The 22748-nt window shown below is 47.2% G+C and overlaps 2 protein-coding genes across 5 annotated transcripts in view; one reads left to right on the top strand and one right to left on the bottom strand.

Moving 5' to 3' along the window:
* Nucleotides 1-4426: 4426 nt before the first annotated feature.
* LOC119519507 (cytochrome b-c1 complex subunit 9) lies at nt 4427-6558 on the bottom strand. The gene is made up of 2 exons (XM_037817194.1): nt 6361-6558; nt 4427-4692 (listed from the first exon to the last, which is right to left on the bottom strand). Exons 1-2 carry the CDS (start codon nt 6508-6510, stop codon nt 4648-4650), a joined length of 195 nt encoding a protein of 64 aa, XP_037673122.1. The 5' UTR covers nt 6511-6558; the 3' UTR covers nt 4427-4647.
* Nucleotides 6559-6850: 292 nt separating this feature from the next.
* The window catches only part of ZMAT5 (zinc finger matrin-type 5), a 27717-nt gene continuing 11819 nt past the window's right edge, over nt 6851-22748 (top strand). Inside the window, exons 1-2 of one of the 4 annotated variants that reach the window (XM_037817257.1) lie at nt 6851-6951; nt 19078-19232. In XM_037817257.1, the coding sequence (XP_037673185.1) occupies nt 19106-19232 (127 nt within the window). In that variant the 5' untranslated portion in view covers nt 6851-6951; nt 19078-19105. Of the gene's footprint in view, nt 7106-19077; nt 19233-22748 lie in introns of all 4 variants that reach the window. The other 3 variants (XM_037817259.1, XM_037817258.1, XM_037817260.1) reach the window with 3 other exon arrangements.

The raw sequence follows: 22748 nt of genomic DNA, 5'->3' as shown, positions 1-22748 counted from the left end.
AGGCTTGTTTTATGTCCCAGCATATGATCTATTCTGGAGAAAGTTCTGTGAGCACTAGAAAAGTATGTGTATCCTGGTGATTTGGGATGTAATGTTCTGTATATGTCTGTTAAATCTAATTCATTTATCAGATTGTTTAGGTTTTCAATTTCCTTATTGGTCCTCTGTCTGGTTGATCTATCTATAGGAGAGAGTGATGTGTTGAAGTCTCCCACAATTATTGTGGAAACATCAATTGCTTCCTTTAGTTTTGCCAGTGTTTCTCTCATGTATTTTGTGGCACCTTGATTGGGTGCATAGACATTTATGATTGTTATTTCTTCTTGTTGAATTGTCCCTTTTATTAGTATGTAGTGGCCTTCTTTGTCTCTCAAAACATCCCTGCATTTAAACTCTATTTTATCTGAGATTAATATTGCTACACCTGCTTTCTTTTGGCTGTAGCTTGCATGAAATATTTTTTCCATCCTTTCACTTTTAATTTCTTTGTGTCCCTGTGTCTAAGATAAGTCTCTTGTATGCAACATATTGATGGTTCATTTTTTTTGATCCATTCTGCAAATCTATATCTTTTAATTGGGGAGTTTAATCCATTTACATTCAACGTTATAACCGTGAAGGCATTTCTTGAATCAGCCATCTTATCCTTTTGTTTATGTTTGTCATATATATTTTTCCCCTCTCTCTATTAATATCCTTTATTGTACCCATACCGAATCTCTTTAGTACTGAACCTTTCTCCAAGTCTCTCTGTCCTTTCTTTGTTTCTCTGTCTGTAGGGCTCCCTTTAGTATCTCCAGTAGGGCAGGTCTCTTGTTAGCAAATTCTCTCAGCATTTGTTTGTCTGTGAAAAATTTAAGCTCTCCCTCAAATTTGAAGGAGAGCTTTGCTGGATAAAGTATTCTTGGTTGGAAATTTTTCTCACTCAGAATTTTACATATATCATGCCACTGCCTTCTCGCCTCCATGGTGGCTGCTGAGTAGTCACTACTTAGTCTTATGCTGTTTCCTTTGTATGTGGTGAATTGCTTTTCTCTTGCTGCTTTCAGAACTTGCTCCTTCCATTCCGTGTTTGACAGTGTGATCAGAATATGTCTCGGAGTGGGTTTATTTGGATTTATTCTATTTGGAGTTCGCTGAGCATTTATGATTTGTGTATTTATGTTGTTTAGAAGATTTGGGAAGTTTTCCCCAACAATTTCTTTGAATACTCTTCCTAGACCTTTACCCTTTTCTTCCCCTTCTGGAACACCAATGAGTCTTATATTAGGACGTTTTATATTATCTATCATATCCCTGAGGTCCATTTCGATTTTTTCAATTTTTTTCCCCATTCTTTCTTTTATGCTTTCATTTTCCATTCTGTCATCTTCCAGGTCACTGATTTGTTGTTTAACTTCCTCTAGTCTTGTACTATGAGTGTCCAGAATCTTTTTAATTTGGTCAACAGTTTCTTTAATTTTCATAAGATCATCTATTTTTTATTTAGTTTTGCAATATCTTCTTTATGCTCTTCTAGGGTCTTCTTGATATCCTTTGTATTCCGTACTATGGTCTCATTGTTCATCTTTAGTTCTTTGAGTAGCTGCTCTAGGTGCTGTGTCTCTTCTGATCTTTTGATTTGGGTGGTTGGGCTTGGGTTATCCATATCGTCTGGTTTTTTCATATGCTTTATAATTTTCTGTTGTTTTTGACCTCTTGGCATTTGCTGAACTTGATAGGGTTCTTTTAGGATGTGTAGACCAATTGAAGTCCTTATCTCTAATTTATCAGATCTACAGCTTCGTGGAGTACACTTTCTCTAACTAACCAGCAGGTGGCGCCCACGAGGCACCTGTTCTCCACAAGCCAGTTCTCCCCTGCTTTGCCTTTGTGGTGAGTGGGGGAGTGAGTCTTGTGGGGTCCAATTAGTGTACCAAGCTTGCGTTTGTAGTTGGTGTTGCCCGCCCTGTATATGGGGCGTGTTTCTGGGCAGTCAGGGAGGGGGGGTGGCTCTAACAATCAAATCTCCCTGGTGATCCTGGAGTTTTAAAGCTGCTGCAATAGTCTAATCCTTCAGTTCAGTCCTGCCACAGTTTGTCTCTGCCACTGACCCACAAGTCCTTGGTATTGGCGTATGGCTCCTGAGACTTGCAAGTGGGTCCCTCTTCCAGGCCGTGCACCCCCGGTCCTCTGTTGAGGGATGACTGTGCTATGTCACAGGTGAGTGCCATCCCCCCAGGGCAGTTCTGGGCTGCTGGGCTGTGTAAGGAGGCTCCCAGTCTGCTCAAATGATGGCTGAATGGGGCTTTGTTAAGTCACACTGCTCCACCTTCCCAACTCTGGGACAATCAGCTGAGGTTGCAGGGAAGGCTAATGTCCACGCCCAGTTTTGTGGTGTGTGCCTGTTATTTGAAGCACTTCCGTCACACTGGGTTGTCTGGGGTAGTTCTGGGCTATGGGGCTGGCGATGGGCAGGAGTGTTTCCTGTCCACCAGGATGATGGCTGTGAGCGGACACCCCCCTTTTCTTGGGAAGTTGTGGTGTTTAGTGAATTTTCTCAGCCACTGGATTATTGCCTTTTGTCTCAGAGCTCTCTTAGTTCTGCTCTTGCCTTGACCTGCCCAAATTGCAAGTCTTTGAAGCTTTCTGTATTGGGCTTCTTAGAGTAATTGTTTTAGAAAAAGAAAAAAGGATTAAAAAAAAAAAAAAAAGGGCCCTCCTCACAGATTTAATGGATTATTGAAATGCTAAGAGACAAAGCAATTAGGGCCATTAAGGAAAGTTCCACAGGGCAGAGAGATCAGCTTTTCTTCGGGATTTGCATATGAGCCTGAGGGCCTGAGCTCTGCCCTTCCCCTTTCTATGTTCACCAGAACTCCAAAAATTCTACGCTTTTATTTTGGAGTTTTTCGTGCTGTTTTTTTCTATGTCTGTCTCCTCTCTGCTGGGCTGGCTGCTCTCAGATTCTCTGGTGTCTGGTCTCAGTCTATCTATGGTTGGAGTTTGGATCAGTAGAATGAGTTTCCAATAAGGGCTGCCACTGCAGTTCTCCCTTCTCCTTCCCGGAGCTGATGGCCCCTCCTCCCATGGGACTGAGCCTGGCAGGGAGGGGCGCGGGTCCCCTGGCCGCAAAAACTTACAGATTTCGCTGATCTCAGCAGTTCTACATTTTCATGAGTGTTGTATGAAGTATGCCCAAAGTCAGATTGCTCTGTGGTGTCCAGTCCACGCAGTTCCTGGCTTTCTACCTACTTTCCTGGAGGAGTAACTAAAACATACAGCTCACCAGTCCGCCATCTTGCCCCCTCATTTACTCTCTATCCTCAACCCCCTCAGCCACCTGGTCTTTTAGTCCTCACACATGACAAGTGCATTCCCCACCTTGGGGCCTTCAAAGCTGCTACTTCCTCTGCTTTGCTTCCACCTAACACAGCCGGCTAATCTTTATCATCCTCAGATGTCAGCTTAAATGTTACCTCCTCTGAGGTCTTCCTGGATACCTTGCCTCTCCTGGTTATTCTCTCCCTGCAGCTTCCCCAGAGCCCCTGTCTTTAAGTATATAGGATGGCATGTATAGCCTCTGCCTGTCAGTTCAAACCTCATGTGCTCTGTTTACCTCTGTGTGCCCAGCACTTGGCACAGCACTTCACACACAGTGCCCACTCCAACATCTGCTGAATGAATAACCAGACTATGTTCCTCAAACCCCTTTTCTGTATGTTCCTACTGCTCCACAGCCTTCCAGCACAATCTTCTGGTTTTCTGGGCCCTTAAGCAACCCTCCACTTCTCTCTGCCAGCAGTTACCTCCATATGCTAGGATCTGTGACTGTGCTGCTTTTAAGCATTGTACCCCATTTCATGCTCACAAAAATCCCATGCCATAGGTACTTCTATTATCCCCATTTTACAGATCAGGACACTGAAGCTCAGCAAGGCTGAATGCCTCACCCTTGGTCCACACAGCTAGAACTGGTGGAGTAAGGATTCAAGCCCACCAAATAAGCACCATGATAAGCCAAACTCACCAGACAGCAGTGATCTAGTTTAACTTAATCATCAGAAGGTGGGCTGTGGTCCAGAGCATTATGGCAGCTTGCCCAAGACACTCAGTGCTTTAAAGGCAGAGTGGAGGCTAGAACATGGGGTGGGGGCCCAAGACTCCCAAACCAGGTTTTTTCCCCACACATGCAGGCCACAGCACTTCCGCATGGAGAATCCCACTCCACGTGATTTAAGAAAGGAATTATCGGCTCAGTTGGCCAAAGGTGAAGGTAACATCTCCAACTCCGGCTCAAGTTCCCCACAGTTCTTTGGAAGTTAACAGGGAACCCCAAATAGTGGACTCTGCCCTTCAGATGTCTGCAGAGGACTTTGAATAGATCTCAAATACCTGACAGATGAAAACCAAGTAGAACCAACAAAGCCTGATGCAGAAGCAGACATCAAGGACAATTTACATTTATTTGCTGATAACTCTGACCAAACATACTTCCAACATGGCAGAAGTTAAAGAGTCTTTTCAGGTGAAGCCATTTCTTGCCAACAGCGAAAGGTGGTCCGTGAAGAATAACTCAAACATCATCTTCAAGCTGAGGCCCCAGCTCCAGACAAACAGCTGGCGGGTGAACCCGGTCCTTCTGGTCTGGGTGGTGGCCTCTGGGATCTACTCTTGGTTTTCATACTTGTGCTTGATGTGTTTCCACAACTTCTGCATTTTAAAGACAAGAGCCACAAATCTTAAGTTCCACTGTTCACATTTTATAACTATTCCTGCTGCCCTGGACTCTAAAACAAGCTTAAGAGAAACATAAGCGACATCCTGATTAAAAACGTACAGCTGTGGTAGGTAAAATGGGAGCAACATTAAGCCTGACATACGATTCCTAATGTTTATGAAATGCTTTGGTGCTCCTAACCACCATGTGAAGTGAATGGGAAGGGATGATCTTACTTTTAGAGAAAACAGGTTCAGAGAGATTAAGGGAACTGCCCTAAAGCACAAAAACATCAAGGAAGAGAGCCTGGAAGATGTCTCAAGAGGTCATGTGTCCCCAAATATTTCACATTGAGCCAGGTTTATTTCCTCAGACCTATGATTCTTCGGACAGAAAAAGGCTGAAATCCCATTACTAAAAGCCCAGCTGGGTTGTGATGACAGCCTGCTCAGAAGCCTGTCCAGATCAGTGGGTGTGGCCAATGGAACCATCTGCAGGAGATGGGACAGTGGCAGCAATTTCATATGGGAAGGAAATTGCCCTGGCCAAGGAGGGGGTACAGCATTAGTGGGCAGAGCTGCCTGGACTGGGAGCCACACAGCCTCAAATTTAAAATGAGTGAGTGGTAGAACAGGGCTATGTGGACAAGGTCTTTCCCGATACGAGGTGCAATTCCATATCTTAAGAGTTGGAATAATCACACTGTCATTGAGACCCTGCTGTGAGGTTTAATGCTATAAAAAGTATGCACAACACCTAGCACAGTGCCTGGTAGTCCAAGAGGTATGGCAATCTGCTATTTTGTGCTTCCACTTTCTCCTGAGGAATGTAACCAATGTTATTTTTGAGTGGTACCACCTACCAGGAACTGTGGCACTTCACCCACAGCTCATATAATTCTCACAATAATTACCTAAGGTAGGTACTATAATATTATCATCCCTATTTCGTAGATAAGAAATCAAAGCTCAGAGAAGATAAGTACCACGCCCAAGGAAACACAGGTATTAAGTGACAAAGTCCAGCATTCTCACCCAAGGCTTTTTGATTTCATAGCCCCCACACTTTTTTAAAAATTTAATTTTTATTTTTTTAACTTTCTACTGTAGTAATACACATTCAACTCAACATTTCCCATTTTAACCACTTTCAAGTGTGCATTCAGTGGTGTTAATTACATTTCCACTACTGTTAACCATGACCCCAACTTTTTCATCACCTCAAACATAATACCAAGCATGGGAAGCCTTGGGAATCTGAAAGCGCTATCTGAAAAGGCAACTACGGCTACGGAGATAGCCTTTCCATGACGGTCGCCTGCTCAAATCTGCCATTGAAACCCTCAGAGGAGGCAGTGGACCCAGGTTCCAGACCTGGCTTACCACACTCACTTGCTGGTGATGTGACCCTGTTAAGTCCTTTGCTCTCACTGGGCTTTAATGTTTGCTTTTGCAAACGGGTAAGTGGGTATGTGGAGTGGGGGACACCAATATTTACAGCCCCTGCAGAATGGGATCTACTGACTTCGTTTAACGGTTTAGGATTCACGCCAAGCAGGTCCCGAGACTACCCCTTCCTCATAAAGACTGATCCTGCCCAACCCCCACTCCCGCTGTCTCCCCTCAAGCCGGCCCAAGGTCAGGGACTGCCCAGGACCTCACCCCCTGGTTAATGTGCTCGAAGATCGCGTCCGCGCCTTGGTCGAAGGCTCGCTCGAAGAACAGGGTGCCCACGACGATGGTAAGAGCGAAGGTGGAGGTCCTGCGGAACAGCAGGGAGTACAACCTCGCTGTAACCGTCGGGGGTGCCATGTTTCCCAACTGCCGAACTCGGAGCCAACGCGCTTGCGCCGCGGCCGACCTCCCTCTCCAGAGGCCCTCGACCCGCAATGCTTTATGGGACTTGTAGTTCAGTGCTAGTCGTTTTACCCCACAAAGTAACTGCTTACCTGCGCTGTAGAAAGTCCCATAATATCTAGAACAGGGCAGTCGAAATGTAGTTTGATAAGATTAATTACCAAATTTCTCTCTATCTTTTCTTGCTGAGTGAATACTTCGAACTAACAATCCCCAGATGTCCTCGCGCTTCCGCCTCCCCGCCCCCCGCCCTTCACCGCGCTTCTCCGCTTTGATTCCAAAGGTTTCTGGGAAGGGAGGGCTGATAATCAGGGAGGACTACGTATCCCAGCAAGCAGTACGCCTCGCTAGCTCGAAAGAGGAGGAGCCCGGAGGCTTCCGGCCCCGCGGAGTCAGGTACCTTTACCGAGGGGCAAGTACTAGTCTCTTTCCCCCACGGGAGGACTTGGGCTCGTCCTTCTCAGTCCGCGCGCCCCGCGGCGGGACGGATCGCTTCCCGGGGTGGGGGGTTGATAGAGGTGAGAGGACCTGGGCGTCTTCCGGGCCCCAGGTTCGTCATCTCTCCCTGTCCCTGCCATCCCTGAGGCCAGAGGGGAAGTCTGTGGTGAAAGTCGGGTCTTGGGGGCTGAATCCCCTCAATCCGGCCTCAGGGCAAGCGGCCGTGCTTCCTGTTTCCCTCACCTTCGGGCTTCGCAGCCGAGAGCCCTGTTCTGGAGAGGCTGGGAACCCTCATCCTTCTTGGGAATAGAGCGAGAGCGGGCTTTTGGAATACCAGGGCCATTCAACAATGCTTTCTGAGAGCCTCCTCTGAGCCCTGCGGTGGGGACCCAGCGGCGAACGCGTCGCTGCTCTCATGGAGAGCTCATTCTAGTGTGGGGGCTGATGAGGAGGCGCCCTGACAGCAAACGAGTAGTGTCTTGAAGAACAGATGTCTGGTTAATGGGATTGGGTAGGGGTGATGTTGCTACTTTCGGTAGGGTGGCCGAGGAAGGACTTTCTGAAGGTGACATTTGAGCTGAGACCTGAATGAATAGGAGCCCTTCAAACAGGGAAAAGCTAATGTAAAGGTTTTGAAGCATCTGCAGTCCTAGGGTATTTAAGAAAGGAGCAGAGTGGACCCTGGAGGGGTGGGTTTGGGTCAGCTCACATCCACCTTGCGCCCATAGTAGGAGTCTCATTGTCTTCTAATTGCATTCGGGAGGCATTGAAGGGTTTTAAGCAGGAATGTGACATGATCTAATTAACGTTTTAACATTATCAGTCTGGCTGCTCTCCAAAGGATGGATTTAAGAGGGGAAGGTATTGTGGAGATTCAGTTTAGGGAGGATGATAATTTAAGTTAGGGTGTGGATTAGAGTAGTGGCCAGATTTGGGATGTATTTTGGGAGGTAGGGCAGACAGGTGGGGGTTGTGGGTGGGGAAGAGAGAAATGGGGGATGATACCTAAGCAGTGACCTCAGTGACTGGATGGAGAGAGGTGCCATTAACTGGGACAGGTATGATTCTAAGTTCTGTTTAGCCACGTTTACCTTTGAGCTGCCTGTTAGACATCCAAGTGAAACTGTAAAGAGGCAAATGGGGTATGGAGTCAGAGGAGAGGTCCGAGCCGGTGATAAAAGTAACAGGATAGAGGTGGCATTCACTGCCTCTGACTGTGGGTGACCTCGACCAGGTCCCAACTTTCTGGGTCAAGTTTTCTCCATCTATAAAAGGCAACAGTGCTGCTTGGTTAGGGGATTGGAAGGAAAGTTGTAAAATGCTCTGTCTGTATCCATGATGAGTTATCCACAAAGTGGTTATTTACCATTTGCAAAGTATCCTGGAAGCTCCTTGGGGCACCAAGTTTTGAGGCTCCAGGGAAAGAACACTTGTGTCTTGCTCATCAGCAGCACAAATCCGGCTGATGGGAAGTTCAGAGGAAGGAGTAATTTTAGGTGGGATAGGGGAGAACACAGGGAGTTAAGGTGTGGCTCGTGTTATTTGGTTTTAGTTTCTGTGTTTTAAATTCTCATGTTGGAATAACAAAAAAAACTAATTTTCTTAAAGCCTTCAATTTCAACTTAGAAATCGTTATTCTGTACGTAAATCTAGGAAAATGAGAAAAATGACCTTAACTTATCCTTTGATTAATGTTTGTACTCAAGTTGAACAAACTAAATTTCTTCCCTCAGCCTTATTTACAGCTTAATTAAATTTCCTTAAACATTTTAGCTGCATTTATAAATTTAATATATTTGATTTTCTTTTTAAGCACTTTAGATGTGTAACTAACAAGCACAGTTTCCCCAGAATACTTAAACAGTTCTAGAAAATCCAGTAAGTTAAACTTATTAACATAATGAATTTCAAGTTCTTGTGAACAGTCTAATGCTTGTTTACGAACTTGATCAGATTCTCTTATGTCAGTGGTTCTCCAAATTAAAAATGTATATATATCTTCACCTCTGACATGAAATTAAAACATGGGGATACCCCTTCAGTAGCTGTTACTGCAAGCACCCCCAGGTAATTCTAATATACAGCCGGTGTTTCTAACCACTGTTGGCCTCTAAACTTAAAGTCACAAGTCTACTGTCAATGACTAACATTTTAAAAATCAATTACCTATTTTTTCTTTTTTTTAATTGGGATAAAAAATATATATAACAAAATTTGCCATTTTAACCATTTTTAAGTGTACAGTTCAGTGGTATTAACTATATTCAGAATGTCGTGCAGCCATCACCGCTATTTCCAAAACCCTTAACTCCCCACTCCCCCTTCCCCAGCCCCTGCTAACCTCTAACCTACTCTCTGTCTCAATGAATTTGCTTATTCTAGATACCACATTGAAGTGGAATCATACAATATATATCCTTTTGTGTCTGGTTTATTTCACTTAGCATAATGTTTTCACGGTCCATCCATGTTGTAGTATTTATCAGAACGTCATTCCTTTATACCACATTTTGTTTATCCATTCATCTGTTGATGGACCCTTGTGTTGTTTCTACTTTTTGGCTGTTGTGCATCATGCTGCTATGAAAGTAGGTGTTCACGTTTTCAATTTCTTTCAGTCTATACCTAAGAATGGAATTGTTGGGTGATACAATAATTCTACATTTAAGCTTTGAGGAGCCACCAAACTGATTTTCACAGTGGCTGCACTATTTTACAATCCTACCAGCAATGTACAGGTGTTCTAATTTTTCCACATCCTTGTCAACACTTGCTATTTTCTGTCTTTTTTTTCTAGCCATCCTATTGGGTATGAAGTGGTATCTTATTGTGGTTGTGATTTGCATTTCCCTAATGACTAATGATGTTGTACATCTCATGTACTTATTGGCCATTTGTATATTGCCTATTTTTAACTTGGGTTTTTTTGTTTGTTTTGTTTTTGAGTGGTAGGTGTTCTTTATATATTCTAGATATTAATCCCTTATCAGATATATGATTTGCAAATATTTTCTCCTATACTGTGGGTTTTCTTTTCATTCTCTTGATAGTGTCCTTTGATGCAGAAAATTTTAAAATTTTGATAAAGTCCAATTTACCCATTTTTTCTTTTGTTGCCTGTACTTTTGGTGTATTCTTAAGAAACCATTGCCAAATCCAAGGTCATGAAGATTTTCCCCTATGCTTTCTTCCAAGGGTTTTATATTAGTTCTTAAATTTAGGTCTTGGATTGATTTTGAGTTAATTTGGGGGGTCATTTTAGGAGGGTTGATCTAATGCTGCCCAGGTTGGGGTGAACTAAAGAGGTTGTGTTCAGTTGTGAGGAGGTGAGGACCTGGCTTTGGCGGCAGTGATAGTGGTGACGGCAAGGCTCGGGTGGCATTTGTTACCCAACCTGGGGTGGGGAAAGTGGGATGCAAAGGTGGTTCTGAGTCTGGGTGTCTGGTTCAGAAGCCTCCTTCAGACTATTTTTACTTTGCCTGTTTGAAAACTCTGGCCCTTGGAACCTGTAACTGTCTGATGTGAAACTGTCTCCAGCCTGCATCTCCCTGGAGCCCAGATTTGGATTCCGCCGACCTTCACTGGGCCTTGGTCTGGTTGAACCTGGGCTCTCCCTGTCAGCCAATTGCCAGGGACTAAGGGAAATGTCTTACTCTGCCCTTTTCAACCACCACCTCTAGCTTTTTCATCAGGTGAACCAGGCCTCTGGAACCATCCATGGCAGCCTCTTAAGGGAGAAGGAATAGGATTTACCCCCTGCCTGACACATTTTCCACTTTTTTGAAGGGGACTTTTTTCCCCCAAACAATACATGCTAAATGTAGAAACTTAGAAGAATAGAAAAACACAAAATCCCATACATAATCCCATTGTCCAGCTGTAACCACCAGTATATATTTTGTGTCTGCTGTAGTGTGTGTGTGTATATGGGGGGGGGGTCCTTCTGTTTTAAAAAGTGGTATATTGTACATATTGCTGTGTGCCCGTGTCATTGAACCCCCCACCCCACCACTGTCTCGTGCTGGCATGTGGTGACCAGTGGGTAACTGTCAAGTGTCCTTACTGTTGGACATTTAGATTTCAGTTTTAGGATAAGCCACAGTGCAGTGGCCTTGTTGGCACCTACCTTCTTGTGGTCATCTCTGCCCATTTCCTTAGAAGAATCCCCTGTTGGGTGCAGGTGCCCCTTCTTGTGCCCCCTGCATGCTCTGCATCCTTCTGTCCCTGGGCTTGTTACCCAGTACTGTTACTGGGGGCAAATCTATCAGTCACCCCAGGCAACGAACACCTCAGTGTATCTTCTTGTGAGAGCAGAGACTGTGTGTCATGAGACGTGAATCCCAGTCTGGCTGAGAGTAAGTGCTCAGCAAATGTTTGGCTGATGAATGAATGAATAAGTGAATGAATGAAAAGGGAACCCTGGAGCCTTAGGGTCTTGCACATATGAGTGGAAGGAAGAGCCCTTCCTTGACTTGGCTCAGGAGTGTTTCGGATGTGGGGCGCTTTGTACCTTTGTAACATAATCTTGGAAGTGACATACCATCACTTCTCCTGCACTCATATAGACCACCCCCTGGTACACAGGTGAGAACACCAGGAGGTGGCGATCATTGGGGGCATCTGGGAAGCTGTCTGTTGCATCCACAAATGGGTATTGAGCACTTTGCAATGCCAGGTACTGTGCTAGGCACCTAACATACATGATTTAATCCTCACAGGAACCTTATGAAACAGTATGATTACCCTGCTTTACAGGGCATGCCCCCTGGGTGGGTAGTTTGCTGAATGTTATACCACCTAAAAGTGACAGGGATAGGACTCAGACCTGGGCTGAGTGATCAGGATAGTTATGTTTAAGGAAAAGCAACTTGGAAGACTGGCTCAAATGGTCCGTGTGACTTTGGGCAAGCTCTAGCCTTCTCTGTTCTTCAGTCCATCATCTGCTCCTTTAGGCCAGCACTTCTCCGAGTGTGGCCTGTGGACTCTGCATCAGGACCTCCTTAGAGCCTGGCACCATCCCAGACCTGCTGAGTTAGGGGTGAGGAGGTGAGGTGATGCACCTTACCCTAAGAGGTGGTAAAAGGCATACCCAAACAAAGGCAAAGAGAAAACCCTGTGGCTCATTCCAAAAAACGGGGCATTTAAAGGATTCTCCGAACGTATTGAGGCTTCGTCTGGGAAGATGTCTGGAATTTCTTGGCCCCTCTGTTGCAGCAGAGTCCTGAGCAGGGCAGACCATGGGCCACCCCCCAGGGGTGTTCTGATGCCATCACCTCCAGATGGCAGGCAGGTGGGGCACTGATTGATTGCCACACCCTAGTAGGCACGCAGTACAGCTGTCCTCTGGCTGCGGTCTCCCGTTTACCTGGAGTCTGGTGGGGCCATAATTAGCAGACAGGGTAGGTGAGCTTGAGGGCAGCATGTGGCGAGCACCAGTCCAGGGTAATGACAGTGCACATTCCAGACCCTGGCCAAGGCTGCACTGTTGGCTTATTTTAGCCCTGTGCCAAAGCCAGCTCTGTGCCCAAGATGCACACAGTGAAAGGAACCAAGAATATCCCTTGAAGCACAAATGTTGGCCCACGACAGCCTCACAGTGGGGCGACAGAATGGGGAGAGAATGGGCTCTGGGATCCTGGTTCTGCATGCCTCGGTCGCCCACAGGTACAGCTTTCTGGGAGGCCATAGTCAGGTACAGGGCACTGTCGTCGCTATCATGCTCCTCCTAGCTGAGGCTCTGAGCAGGTAGGAGTATTTGCCAGCGTGTTTCCTCATCTGTGAAATGGGATGCCTTCCTGTTTGTCTGAAGGGTCACTGTGAGGATTAAATAAGGTCACGAAAGCCTTGTGCCTAGATGTGCCCTAGATGTGCCTAGCATGCAGGCATCAGATCTGAAGTACCCCCCCGACACACACACACACACGCTGCCCCATTCTCTTCTCTTCCCTCTTCCACCCGCAGTGTCTCACCTAGTTGGTGATCTTTCCTTTGAACCTAGACGACTGAAGTCAGGCTCCGTAGGCCAGCCAGGCACGCTCTAAGTCGGTGGAACATGGTTAAACGGTGGGTCCTCTAGCTGGCCAGGACCAGGGCTCGCTGAAGACAGAAGTCCTGGGGGTTGGGGTACTGGGGCCTGACAGTGAGAGACCTGCCTTTAGGGCTTTACATTTCTCTCTCTATTCCCCTTCCTTGGGTCCTAATTCAGGCTTGAGGAGGAGAAAGCCTGGGGAGATGCTGTTGGGGAGCGGGGGAGTAAGACCCTAGATCTTGTGAGCTGCTTGCTCATTTGGTCCTCTAGCAAGATGGGGCACTGGTATGGTCCAGGCCCTGTTCCACATGCTGGGGTAAGCAGTTAGACAAACAGACAGAACTCTCTGCCCTTGTGGAGTTTATATTCTAGTGGGGGAGGTAGACAGGCATGACAGTAAGTTAGCCTGTGAGAAGATGATACTTGCTAAGGAAGATAGAGCAGGTGAAGAAGAGGCGGGAGTGTGTTTAGCTGTGAGTTCAGATTGGGTGTTCAGGGTGTGCTCCCCGCGAGGGTGAGGGGTGAGCACCTGGATACATTGCCAAGAAACAGTCCCCATTCTTGGAGCACTAACTACGTGTTCTGGTTTGCTAATGCTGCCTTTCTGCAAAACACCAGAAATGGATCGGCTTTTATAAAGGGGGTTTATTTGGTTACAAAGTTACAGTCTTAAGGCCATAAAGTGTCCAAGGTAAGTCATCAACAATCGGGTACCTTCACTGGAGGATGGCCAATGGTGTCTGGAAAACCTCTGTTAGCTGGGAAGGCACATGGCTGGTGTCTGCTCCAGAGTTCTGGTTTCAAAATGGCTTTCTCCCAGGACATTCCTCTCTGGTTCGCAGCTCCTCAAAAATATCACTCTTAGTTGCTCTTGGGGCATTTGTCCTCTTTTAGCTTCTCAGGAGCAGAAGACTGCTTTCAAAGGCCATCTCCAAAATGTCTCTGTAAGCTGCTGCTCTTCTCTCAACTCCTGTGCATTCTTCAAAGTGTCCCTCTTGGCTGTAGCAAGCTTGCTCCTTCTGTCTGAGCTTATATAGTGCTCTAATAAACTAATCAAGGCCGACGCTGAATGGGCAGGGCCACATCTCCATGGAAATTATCTAATCAGAGTTATCATGTACAGTTGGATGGGTCGCATCTGCATGAAAACACTCAAAGAATTATAGTCTAATCAACACTAATACATCTGCCCACACAAGATTGCATCAAAGATAATGGTGTTTTGGGGAACACAATACATTCAAACTGGCACACTATGTAAACATTAACTTACATATACTACCTTGGTAACTCCACAGCAGTGAGAGTGCCCCGCTTTATAGCTGAGGACAGATTCAGGAGATGAAATTACTCTCCTGAGGTCATCTAGTTTGTAAGTGGCAGAGCTGGGATTCAAACCCAGACCTGCTCAGCCCACTAGCCTTCCCTGCTGCCCCATGGCTATGAGGAGCCAGGCCTGCCACCTGGAGCAGCTCCAGGGAGCCAGCAGATGCTGTTGCAGCCATGGACATGGTCCCTGGGAGCAAGTGGGCGGCACCTCCTGTGTTCCTGGCTAGGGAGTGGGGCCGGATTGTTCTCTGTTCCGGACAGGGCCTTGCTCACACGCTGTGGGAGCGATCCAGCCTTGGAGGATGATGAATCACGGGCAGAGAGGGCCAGCTTAGTCAGCACCCCATGCTGGTGCCTGGGTACCATCTAGAGACGCTCCAGCTGTCCCCTCCTCCCCCTTCCCTGACTCCCACCTCTGGGCTGCCAAGTGCGGTGGTGCAGGTTTGCACCTTGACAAGAACTCCTGGCTGAGGGGTTTGGAGGTGGGAGGTAGAGCCCAGTTGTGTGCCGGGTCCTGTACCCATCCAGAGGAAGGGGCACCTTCTTCTAATGGGCACAGAAACTCTGGAGAGGAAGGCGGTTGGGTCAGGAGCCCAAGAAGTCTGTGCCTGGGTGACACCTGGGCAGGTCACCTTGCTGAAGGCCACCTCCTGCCTCCGTGGGGGACAGGCCTGCTCCCCGGACACCACCCCTGGCCTCTTTTGGAGGCCACTTCCAGCCCCACTTTTGCCTCCAGTGCCATGTGCTTTGGGCAACTCACTTCCCCTCTCCTGACCTCACTTTCCTCATCTCTAATATTGACCTGCTGACCCCAAAGGTCATCTGGGCACTGACATTCTTTTCCTGATTCTGAGCCTTTTTTCTGAAATACAGGGTTTTTAGAGGCCAACATAAAGGTGGAGACGACAGCCAGCGTTTCTTCAGGCCTCCTAGACCTCTGTGCTAAGTGCTTATGTGGATGATCTGAATTCTCACAGCAACCCCACGGAGGGCCACTGTTATTAGCCCCATTTTCATTGGAGGAAACTGGGGCTAGAAGTTAAATCCCTGCCCAAGGTCACAGAGTTAGAACGCAGTGGCATCTGGATTTATACCTGGAAAGTCTGACTCTGGACTGTCCGGTTCTTAACCCTTCACCACACGACTCGAGGCAATTGCAGGCGCTGGTGCTGAGTGTCCTCCTCTGTGGGCGGGGGAAGGCAGGCCATGGGTCTTGATTTCCTGGGCATTTGGGACAATTAGCACAGTGGAATGGGCACAGGCTTGGCCGGCAGGCCTGAGCCCCAGGCACCCTGAGACCCGCTCTGCCCTTCCTAGATGTGTCACCTCTCTGGGTCTCAGACTCCTCATTTGTAAAATTGAATGATAATGCATAGTTCTTGCGGTTTGAAGTGACCAGCCTGGTCCCAAGGGGCAGAGTGAGTGATTAACAAAGGAAAGCTCTTGGCAGCTGGGAGCAGATTTTCGTAAGTGATTAGAAATGCGGGTTCTCGAGTCACACTGCCTGAATTCTAAGCACAGCTTGGCTGCTTTCTAGGGGTGTGACCTTGGGCAAGTCATTTCACTTCTCGGAGCCTGAGTTCCCTATCCTGGAAAGGCATATCGTCCCTTCCTCACAGGTTGTCCTGAGGATGATGCTTCAAAAGCTTTTAGCCTAATACTGACACATAGTAGGTGCTAAATTATTAGCTTTAATAGGTAAATTTATTGAGCACTTATTTACTATCAGACATTACTGTTGCTATTTTTACTACTATTACTCTTTTTTAATAATGTTTTTATTGTGGTGACATATACAATATAAAATTTCCTATTTTTGCCACTTTCATGTGTACAGTTCATTGATATTAATTACTTTCACAATTTTGTGCTACCCTTTCCAGCATTCATTGTGGAAACTTTTTCATCATCCGAAACAGAAACTCTGTACCCATTAAGCAATAACTCCCCATCCACCCCCCCCTCCACCCCTGGTAACCTCTAATTTACTTTCTGGCTCTATGAATTTGTTTATTCTAGATATTTCATATCAGTGAAATCATGCAATGTTTGTCCTTTTGTGTCTCATTTATGTCACTCAACATGATGTCTTCAAGGTTCATCCAGGTTGTCACATGTATCAGAACTTGATTCCTTTTTGTGGCTGAATAGTATTCCATTGTATGCATATACCATGTTTTATTTATCCAGTTATCTGCTGATAGACACTTGGGTTTCTTCCACCTTATGGCAATTGTGAACAATGCTGTTATGAAAATTGGTGTGCAAGCATCTGTTCTAGTCCCTGTATTTATTTCTTTTGGGCATATACCTAAGAATGGAATTGCCAGGTCATATGGTAATTTTATGTTTAACTTTCTGAAGAGCTGCCCAAACTGTTTTCCACAGTGGCTGTGCCATTTTACACTTCCACCAGCAGTGTATGAAGGTTCCTGTTTCTTCTCATCCTCGCCAACACTTGTTGTTTTCCATGTTTTTTAAAGTAATAGCCATTCTAGTGGGTGTGAAGTGGTATCTCATTGTCATTTTGATTTGCATTTTCCTGATGGTTAATGATGTTGAACATGTGTTTATTGGCTATTTGTATATCTTCTTTGGAGAAATGTCTACTCAGGCTACTTGCCCATTTTTTAATTGGTTGCTCTTATGCTTTTATTAATAATCCATCTGAATTAGCAAGCTTCTCTGTACCACCAATCAATTAGACCCACTGCCTTGTTTTCCTATGATGATGAGAGATGCCTAGAGAGGGCAAATGACTTACCCAAGGTGACACAGCTGGCTGCTCAGGGCCCTCTGGTTTTGTCCAGCTGCAGAGCCACTGTTCCATTTCAGTCTCCCCAAGGGACACCCTTCTCTCTGCCCCTCCCTTCCCCATTACTCTCCAGAGCCCACAGCTCCTCAGAGCTTTAAGCTTCAGGAATGGCTTAGTTAAGCACTCGGCCATTAAACATTCATCTCTTACCATTTCAATCCAATTCCTATAAGTTTATTGGCAAGATGGGGTATATTAGAGCTGCCAAATTTAATATATCAAGTCCGTGTGTCTGGGATGTGGTTTCTTAGCAGTAATGGAAGAAGAGAGGTTTTATACGTTTTCATTTTTGAATGCCTGTCTGTGCATGATCCCATTATAGCCCTTGACTTAATGGCTGGCTGTCCCTGTCTGTCACAGGAACAGCTTTCTCTGGCAGAATCGCTTGGCTGCCTGCACTATCCAGGAGGCTTGTTTGCTTCTGCGTCTCTCCCCAGTCTGTTCCTCCCAAGATGCATTTCCCCAGTAGTCTGCCCTGTCGATCAAGTCCCAGCTTCAACCTTAGGTCCTGGGAGTCCAAGGCTTTTGTTGCTCCCTCGTGACCTTGGGGAAGTCACTTTCCTTCCTCCTCTGGGCCTCAGAAACCCGCTCTGTGGAATGAGGGGGTCAGACAACAGGATCTGCCAGGGCATCTCCCTTCTACCTTCGGGTGAACTGCTGGCCTGGGCTCAGCCTTTGCAGATCCCACTTGATGGCCCTTCCTCCCCTGGTCACCAGACGGGGGGATCTGAGGGTTTGCCACGAGAGTCATAAAAGCAGAGCTTCTGGATCAGGAGTGGCAGCCATGGTCTTCGTGGCTAAAGGGGTCTTAAGACCCTGAAACATTCTAGTCTCGCTCTGTGACCAGCTGGAGAGCTGCTGCCAGAGAATTTAGCTAATCTCCTTGGGAAGCTGTTTGTATTTGATGCCTGAGCCCTCTTCAGCGTCTCTAAGCATCGAGCTGGCTGTGGAAAAGAAGACACCAGCAGCCTGATGCAATAGGATCACTGATTTTAGGGGACCTGGATTTGCATTCTGACTTACCAGCTGGGGGACCTTGAGCAGATCACATCCTCAGTCTGAACCGCAGCTGTCCCATATGGAAAATGGGGATTAATTTATTTATTCAACAAATATTTGGTGTCGTACTCTGTACCATGCACCGTTTTGGGTGCTGGGGCTTCAGCAATTAAAAAAAAAAAATGCCTGCCCTCATGGATTTATATTCTTGTTGGGAAAGAGAGACAATAAACATAAGTCAATCACTTATTACTTCTGAGGTGATAAACGTAATGAGAAAAAATAAAGCAGCGTAAGGGCAGCAGGGAAAGCTGGGGTGAGAGTTACCATTTTAAGTCAAGTGATCACAGGGGATTTCTGAGAAGGTGCAATCTGAGTAATGATTGAAGGAGTTGAATGAACAAGTGTGGCAGATATCTGGGGGAAGAACATTCCAGACAGAGGGAACAGCAGGTGCAAGTACCCTGAGGTAGGAGGTGGCTGGCACGTGTGAGGAGCAGCAAGGAGGCTGGAGTGGCTGGTATGGAGAGAACAGCGGAGAGAGGAGGGCAGAAGTGTGGTGGGAGCGGGGCAGGCGGCCAGATGGTATCAGGCAGTGGTTCCCAACCCTGGCTGTGTATTGGAATGACCTGGGGAACTTTATTAAAAAAATATCACTCCCCAGGGTCTCGCCCACTGAGGTTCAGCTTTAATTGGTCTGGACTGGAGGCTGAGCATCCCAGAATTGTTAAAAGGGCCCTATGGGATGAGGCCTTTCAGGTGGTAATTGTCTGGCCCCAGCATAGCTTCTCACGGGGCTGATGTGAGGTTTGGAGAGGTAGTGTGTGTAAACACCCTGCTTAGTCAGGTGCAGGCTGCTGCGGGCTTTGGGCATTTTCTCCAAGAGCTTGACCGAGCGCTTTGTGGCTCCCAGGCAGCGACCACACCCGGCACAGGCGGCCATGGGGAAGCGATACTTCTGTGACTACTGTGACCGCTCCTTCCAGGACAACCTCCACAACCGCAAGAAGCACCTGAACGGGCTGCAGCACCTCAAGGCCAAGAAGGTCTGGTACGACATGTTCCGAGGTGGGTGCCTACCGGCTCGGGGGCCAGGCCTACAAGCCCTGCTCTCTGATCTTTCTTATCATCAGACAAGGAAGCGTGTGGGTCAGCGAGAGTCTTGGTTTGGGCTCTTGGAAGAGCAAAAGTGGGGGGCCTGGGGCTGCACGCCCCCAGAAGGGGTGGGCTGGGATGTGCACTCCTGCCGCCAGCAATCGTTGGACAAGGGCTTGGTTCTCCCAGTTCTGTGCCTGGCTCTTGGGATACAGTGATCAGGAAGGTCTCTCTGAGGAGGCATCTAAAAGATGAGGAAAAGCCACCCTGAGGTATTCTCGGAGGGGCAAGGAGAGGGTGTGGCTAGATGTAGATGCAAGGAGGAGCATGGTAGGGGCTGAAGCTGGAGACGGGGCAGGGGCCAGGGGTGTGGGTTGTCCCAAGGGCAGAGGGCAGCCTCTCGCCGGCTTTAAGCAGGAGCTGATGTAGCCAGAGTGTCATTGGAAGGAGGGGACTCTGCCACGTATGGTGAGCAGTGGGCGGGCAGTGAATGGTTGTTGAATGGTTGAATGTTTGGCTGGACTGATGGATGAATAGCCAAGTTGCCAGAGGGAGGCTTTTCCGGGAAAGGCTTCTCCGAGCAGATGCGACTGGGGTGACTGAGCTAAGGGCTGTAAGCGTCCCAGCACGGGGCCTGGCACGGATGGCTGCTGCTGCTGTGTGGCTCTTATTATCAGACATGTACCCTGAGGAGCTGCTAGGGAGGTAGCGGAGGTTGGTCCGCCCAACCCAAGGAAGAGGGGCTTGGCCGTGGGGCAGAGGGGAACCAGAAGCTCCTGGAATGAGCCTGGCTCCCTGAGTTGGAGAACAGGATTCTGGGAGGATGCACTGATGCTTGGGTAGGGAACTGAGCCCCAGCAGCCAAGAAGGGAGGAAAAGGGGAGGTAGAGAGAATTTCCCAGTGTGAATCCAGAATTCACAAGAAGGGAGTGAGCAAGCATCGATTGATTGGCAAATGCTTTCCATGGTTCATCATTTGCTTCTCTCAAAAACTCTAAGGCAGTGGTTTTCTTTTTTGCAATTTTATTGAGATATAATCACATAACATACAGTCATTCACAGTGTACAATCAGTGTTTCACAGTATCGTCATATAGTTGTGCCTTCATCACCACAAACTTTGAACATTTTCATTACTCCAAAAAATAAAATTAAAATTAAAATAGAAAAGAACATCCAAAACATTCCATTCCCCTCCTCCTCCCATTGTTCATTTACTTTCTTTTAATACAGTTTAATTGAGATATATTCACACACCCTGCAGTCATCTGCAGTGTACAGTCAGTTGTTTACTGCACCATCATACAGTTGTGTGTTCATCACCAGAATCAATATTTGAATCTTTTTAAGGCAGTGGTTTTCAACCCTGTCTCAGGGTTAAGGTCACCTAGAGACCTTGTTAAAAAAAAAGAAACCACTAGTCCCCTGACGTGAAGCAGGTTTGGGATAGGACCTAGACATGGTCTTTTTTTTTTTTTTTTTTTTTTAATTAAGTTCAGTTTTATTGAAATACATTCACACACCATAGAATCATCCATGGTATACAATCCACTGTCCACAGTATGATAACATAGTTATGCGTTCATCACCACAATCTATCTATGAACATTTTCCTTACATCAGAAAGAACCAGAACAAGAATAAAAAATAAAAGTGAAAAAAAAACACCCAAATCATCCCCCCCATCCCACCCCATTTGTCCTTTAGTTCTTATCCCCATTTTTCTACTCATCCGTACACTAGATAAAGGGGGTGTGATCCACAAGGTCTTCACAATCACACTGTCACCCCTTGTAATCTACATTATTATATAATTGTCTTCAGGATTCCAGACTGCTGGGTTGGAGTTTGGTAGTTTCAGGTATTTACTTCTAGCTATTCCAATACATTAAAACCTAGGAGGTGTTATCTATACAGTGCATAAGAATGTCCACCAGAGTAACCTCTTGACTCCAGTTGAAATCTCTCAGCCACTGAAACTATTTCGTCTCATTTTGCATCATCCTTTTGGTCAAGAAGATACTCTCAGTCCCATGATGCCAGGTCCACATTCATCCCCGGGAGTCATATTCTGCATTGCCAGGAAGATTTACAACCCTGGGAGTTGGGTCCCACGTAGGGGGGAGTAGGCATGGTCTTTTTGCAGAGGAGTAATTCAGGGGCAGTGGGGTGCCTCCTAAGTGCCTGGGGGGCCTCTAATGCTGGGGTCAGGGAAAGGATCCTTATGCCCCAAATCCAGAGGAGGCTGTGATCTGCCATGGAGCTTTGGGCCCAGGCTCTTGTGTTACCTGATGGAACCACACGAGCCATCAGCTCCTTCTCAGGGCCCGTCTTCCCAGCATCCTCTCATGATCACATTCAGTGCTTAGAACAGCTCTGTGAGGGAACCTGGGCAGGTGGGAGGTCCCTGCTTAAAGGTGAGGACTTTGAAACCCCGAGCAGTGATTGCCTCACCCTGGGTTCCCAGCTGCTGGTGGCCAAGCCTTTTTCGCCCCCTCAAAAAGAGGCTTTCCCAGGTCCCCAGCTTACCCTGAGCAACGGCACAGGCTTTGGGGAGGCACCGTGGCCTGGGTCTCAACCAACACCTGCTCTACACCTGGCTTCATGGCCTTGACAAATCCCTTCATCCTCGGAGGGGCTGATGTCCACCTGTCCTCATCAGAACAAGCATGGACTCTGGAGCCAGGCTGCCGGGGTATCAGTCCTGGCTCTGCCATTCCCTGACAGGGTGGCCCTAATATTGTTCCCTGAATCTAATGGGCTCATTCATTCTGCCAGCACTTGGTGAGCACTTATAGTGTCCTCAGCTCCCTGAAGACACGAAGGTGAATAAAACCAGGCCCCTCTCCTAAGTGCCCCCTGCCGCAGGGTCGGGAAGATAGACCTTGCATCCAGTTGACAATAGTGTTCTGGGCAGAGCCCCTGTCCTGTCGGGACCACCGTGCCTTCCTGGCCTCTCCCTCCGAGCTCTAGCTACACTGGCCTCTGCATGTCCTGTTGGAAGGTTCTGTTCCCTCTGTGGGGGTGTCCTTCCTGCTCTCCCCCCACCCCCCACCAAGCTAGGTCATCCCACCTCAGAGCTCAACTCAGACAGCAGCCCCAGGGCTGGGTCAGGTCATTCTGCTACAGGCTAGATGTTTACCCCGTTTATATCCACGTGGATTAGTGTGACTGTTGGACTAGAAGGAAGGGCCAGGTCTGACTTGTTCTCCACTAAATCCTCATCCTGGCACATCTCCTGGCACACAGAATGTGCTCAGTAAATGTTTAAGTGAATGTCTAAATGAATGAACAAACAAATATGGGGCACCAGTGTGGCTCTTAATTTTGGGAGATGAAGCGAGAAGGACCGACAGAGTCAGATCACGAGGAGCCTTGAATGTCAGCTAGAGGAGCCCAGGCTGCTTTGTGCGGGGCCTGGGCTTGTGGTTGTCAACCCTGGGTGCCCTTCAGAATCACTGAGGAGCTTTTAGCAGTTCTGATACTCTGC

This window comes from Choloepus didactylus, chromosome 23, assembly GCF_015220235.1.
Source record: "Choloepus didactylus isolate mChoDid1 chromosome 23, mChoDid1.pri, whole genome shotgun sequence".
Classification (NCBI taxonomy): domain Eukaryota; kingdom Metazoa; phylum Chordata; class Mammalia; order Pilosa; family Megalonychidae; genus Choloepus; species Choloepus didactylus.
Note: the sequence above shows the minus strand (reverse complement) of the source record. Positions and strands in the feature narration are given on the sequence as shown.